The sequence below is a fragment of the Bufo gargarizans genome, unplaced genomic scaffold (assembly GCF_014858855.1).
Source record: "Bufo gargarizans isolate SCDJY-AF-19 unplaced genomic scaffold, ASM1485885v1 fragScaff_scaffold_587_pilon, whole genome shotgun sequence".
NCBI lineage: Eukaryota > Metazoa > Chordata > Amphibia > Anura > Bufonidae > Bufo > Bufo gargarizans.
Window position 1 is genome coordinate 32612 of NW_025334145.1, and position 4619 is coordinate 37230.

The 4619-nt window shown below is 55.9% G+C and overlaps 1 protein-coding gene across 3 annotated transcripts; it reads left to right on the top strand.

The window, feature by feature from the left end:
• The first annotated feature begins 215 nt into the window (after window positions 1–215).
• On the top strand, window positions 216–4336 carry LOC122922662 (telomeric repeat-binding factor 2-interacting protein 1-like). 3 transcript variants are annotated; one of them, XM_044273354.1, is made up of 4 exons: window positions 216–1098; window positions 1138–1922; window positions 2541–2653; window positions 3601–4336. In XM_044273354.1, the coding sequence occupies exons 1-4, from the start codon at window positions 239–241 to the stop codon at window positions 4027–4029; spliced, it is 2187 nt and encodes a 728-aa protein (XP_044129289.1). In that variant the 5' UTR covers window positions 216–238; the 3' UTR covers window positions 4030–4336. The 3 variants fall into 3 exon arrangements, with proteins under 3 accessions (XP_044129289.1, XP_044129288.1, XP_044129290.1); XM_044273353.1 differs by having other exon boundaries at window positions 216–1922; XM_044273355.1 differs by having other exon boundaries at window positions 216–1990; window positions 3601–3772.
• Window positions 4337–4619: the final 283 nt, after the last annotated feature.

Below are 4619 nucleotides of genomic sequence, written 5' to 3' on the forward strand. Positions count from 1 at the left end.
GGCCACTGACCAGCACACTGCGCAGGCCTAGAGTTAACCCCTGGTGTTCTGCATAGCCCCAGCCTCGGTAAGGGGCTGTTGCTCGTTGCCATGGTTACAGTAAGGGCTGTTTGGGTGGAGAAGGCTACTTTTGGGGGCGGGGTTAGATGAGCTCAGAAGTCCATACATTCTAGGCGCAGAAGGCTCCGCCCTTGCTGTGACGTCACAACTACCTGCAGCAGGAGGCGGCTACAGCGCCATGACGTCATCGGTGCGCGCCGAGGGAAAGATGGCGGCGCTCTTCTCTCACTCCCGGTCGCTGTTTATAACGGACGTTGGTCCGATGCGGTTCTATGTGCGGCCTGGCCCCCTGAAACGGCAGCTGTCGCCGCTTATCTGTCACGGCGGCGGGATTGTGTGTCGTGTGCAGGAGCCCGGGGCCTTCCTCCTCTCAGAGCCCGGACAAGCTGAGGGGATCCAGTACATGGCCAGCACCTACGTCACCGACTGTGTGCGCAAGAACCGGAGGCTGTCCCCCCGGAGCTACCGCCTGGCGAGGCGAGTGGGGGCCCCTGACAAGCAGCACCTGTGGGAGAGGAAGGGCCCTCCGGGGGCCACCCCTGCATCATGTGAGGGGAGCCCTGCTGTAGGTGGCCCCAGGGAAGGAGAGCCCCACACAGCCCTGGAGAGTGACCCTGCAGTAAATGGGGCCGGTCTTGGTGTCATCACCCCAGGGGCCCCTGCATCACAAGACCACGGCCCCCCTACCACAGGGGCCCCTGCATCACAAGACCACGGCCCCTCTACCACAGGGGCCCCTGCAGCACGTGACCTCGGCCCCTCTACCACAGGGGCCCCTGCAGCACGTGACCTCGGCCCCTCTACCACAGGGGCCCCTGCAGCACGTGACCTCGGCCCCTCTACCACAGGGGCCCCTGCAGCACGTGACCTCGGCCCCTCTACCACAGGGGCCCCTGCAGCACGTGACCTCGGCCCCTCTACCACAGGGGCCCCTGCAGCACGTGACCTCGGCCCCTCTACCACAGGGGCCCCTGCAGCACGTGACCTCGGCCCCTCTACCACAGGGGCCCCTGCAGCACGTGACCTCGGCCCCTCTACCACAGGGGCCCCTGCAGCACGTGACCTCGGCCCCTCTACCACAGGGGCCCCTGCACGTCAGGATGAGCAGGTAGCAGATGGCGGAGGAGATAAAGCACAGAGAGCGGGAGACAATGGAAGACACAACGAAGTAAGAGTGGCCCTGCCCAAGCGCAGAGTCGCTGCAGAATCGGGATGGAGGGGCCCGATGAGGAGGCGCATGTTTTGCTGGGAGGAAGACGTCGCCATATTCCAGTATGTCCGGGAGAACGAAGCGCCCACGAGGCTGGTGACGGGCACCCTGCTGTGGAAGGAGCTGGAGCAGAAGGGGCTGCTGTGCAGGACGTGGCAGGCCATGAAAACCCGCTACACCAGGTACATCCTGCAGAACGCCCACTGCTACAACCTGCCCGCAACCAGCCAAACTGCCCCCGCCAGGACCGACGGAAGATCTGCCGACCAGCAGGGGGGCCCGTCCTGTGCAGGCCCCGCCGACCAGCAGGGGGGCCCGTCCTGTGCAGGCCCCGCCGACCAGCAGGGGGGCCCGTCCTGTGCAGGCCCCGCCGACCAGCAGGGGGGCCCGTCCTGTGCAGGCCCCGCCGACCAGCAGGGGGGCCCGTCCTGTGCAGGCCCCGCCGACCAGCAGGGGGGCTCGTCCTGTGCAGGCCCCGCCGACCAGCAGGGGGGCCCGTCCTGTGCAGGCCCCGCCGACCAGCACCCTGTCCTGCTGCCAGCTGACACCACTGATACTGGAGGACACCGCCTGAGGAGTGCGAGCCGCAGAATCGAAACGGGAGAAACCCCAAAAACAGTGCAAGAAAGCGGAGACTCCTCATGGGAAGGAGGCGAGTCTCCGTCATACTGCGCTTGGGGGCCGCAACTCGTCACTGCCCTTTATAGGAGACCACCCAGAGTAAGAATACAGCACGGCATGCAGCAGGATGTGATCACATGATGGTCCAGAGCCAGGGGCCACACTGCTGATTGTAGCATTTATTAAAAGGGGGCAGCCCATTTAAATTTCATGGGGTCTCCTTAAAGGGTTAGTCCAGTCTTCTGTAATAGAATCTTAAAGGGTTGCGGCCATTAGTGCGTTGTCACTAGGATATATCGTTAGTGCTTGAGCATGGGGGGTCCATTACTGACGCTCTCCCTCATTGTGTCTGTGTGCTGCTCCTGTTACTGACGCTCTCCCTCATCTTCTCTGTGTGCTGCTCCTGTTCGTGACGCTCTGCCTCATTGTGTCTGTGTGCTGCTCCTGTTCGTGACGCTCTGCCTCATCGTGTCTGTGTGCTGCTCCTGTTCGTGATGCTCTGCCTCATTGTGTCTGTGTGCTGCTCCTGTTTGTGATGCTCTCCCTCATCTTCTCTGTGTGCCGCTCCTGTTACTGACGCTCTCCCTCGTTGTGTCTGTGTGCCGCTCTGTTACTGACGCTCTCCCTCGTTGTGTCTGTGTCTCTCCAGGATATGACGGCTCTGTGTCTACCAGTCGGCCGCTCCCCAATACACAGGAAAACCAGGACATCGACAGCTCAGAAGACGTGCACGTTTTTGAAATCGCCAACATGGAGTTTGAGGTAAAGTTGAGAAAATCTCTCTGGTTGTTAAAGGAAACAGTCGGCAAACGCTAACCGTCCCACTGAGAGCAGATAATGTACTTCATGGAAGCAGCGGTCCCTTCAAAAGATGATTCTGTGAAGAAGGGGGTAAAAACCACAGTTCCCAGCATTCGCCTCATCACAGCCAGCTCTATTCAGACACTGAACCAGCAGAGGATGCTGGAGGAGATCTGAAGCTGCAGAATAGTGAGTGCAGCTCTGGAGTATAATACAGGATGTAACTCAGGATCAGTACAGGATAAGTAATGTATGTACACAGTGACTGCACCAGCAGAATAGTGAGCGCAGCTCTGGAGTATAATACAGGATGTAACTCAGGATCAGTACAGGATAAGTAATGTATGTACACAGTAACTGCACCAGCAGAATAGTGAGTGCAGCTCTGGAGTATAATACAGGATGTAACTCAGGATCAGTACAGGATAAGTAATGTATGTACACAGTAACTGCACCAGCAGAATAGTGAGCGCAGCTCTGGGGTATAATACAGGATGTAACTCAGGATCAGTACAGGATAAGTAATGTATGTACACAGTGACTGCACCAGCAGAATAGTGAGTGCAGCTCTGGAGTATAATACAGGATGTAACTCAGGATCAGTACAGGATAAGTAATGTATGTACACAGTGACTGCACCAGCAGAATAGTGAGTGCAGCTCTGGAGTATAATACAGGATGTAACTCAGGATCAGTACAGGATAAGTAATGTATGTACACAGTGACTGCACCAGCAGAATAGTGAGTGCAGCTCTGGAGTATAATATAGGATGTAACTCAGGATCAGTACAGGATAAGTAATGTATGTACACAGTGACTGCACCAGCAGAATAGTGAGTGCAGCTCTGGAGTATATTACAGGATGAGTCCAGAGTCTGTCCGCTGATTGTCTTGCTCTCTCCCGACAGGTGGAAGATGAGGATTCTGGATGTAATGTGATGGTTCCGCTCATCAGCCTGGATAAGCCTGTTGTTAGTGAGGTGACTGCTGCTCCGCAGCTGCATGACGCAACCTCCAGCCCCCACACGTCTGATGATGAGGGTCTCCAGGACGCCATAGCTGACATGATGAAGGAGTTTAAGCTGGACGTCTGCCAGGTCACTCAGGCGCTTCTCAAGAATAACGGGGAGGTGGGCAGCACCCGGGTCTTCCTGCGCACTGGCCTGCGGCCTGACGGCTTTCCCATCTGGGAGTATAAAGACGATGTAGAATTACAGAGGAATGACCCCGCGGTGTGGCCCCGGCTGGCCCGGAAATATGGCTCTGACAACGTTGCTAAAAGAGTGGCCTTCTTGGCCAGTTATAAGTCGTCCTTTGTCCCTCAGCAGCGTCCATGATGCCTCAGGACCACTTTCCCTGCAACAAATCCGCCGCTGTAAATATAACAGGGCTTGTATCTGCATCTGGGAAAGCTGAGTGACACTTAGAAGAGCGGATTTCGTCGTCCTCTACGAGACCTCCGGGGTTTTCTATGTACTGGGTGTCAGCCCTGGACAGAATGTGGAAGGAAGGAAACCTTCCATTGCCTCGTCCTGGGAAAGGGGGACATCTGCAGCTTCTGTGTGCACAGCGTCCAATGTTCCATTCTGATGGGGGTTTCATTGTATAAAGGTATAAGATATTGTATTAAACTGAATTTCTGAACTTGTTTATTATTTAAATCATGAAGCAGGTAAATGTATCATACTCCAGAGCTGCACTCACTATTCTGCTGGTGCAGTCACTGTGTACATACATTACTTATCCTGTATTATACTCCAGAGCTGCACTCACTATTCTGCTGGTGCAGTCACTGAGTACATACATTACTTATCCTGTACTGATCCTGAGTTACATCCTGTATTATACTCCAGAGCTGCACTCACTATTCTGCTGGTGCAGTCACTGTGTACATACATTACTTATCCTGTACTGATCCCGAGTTACA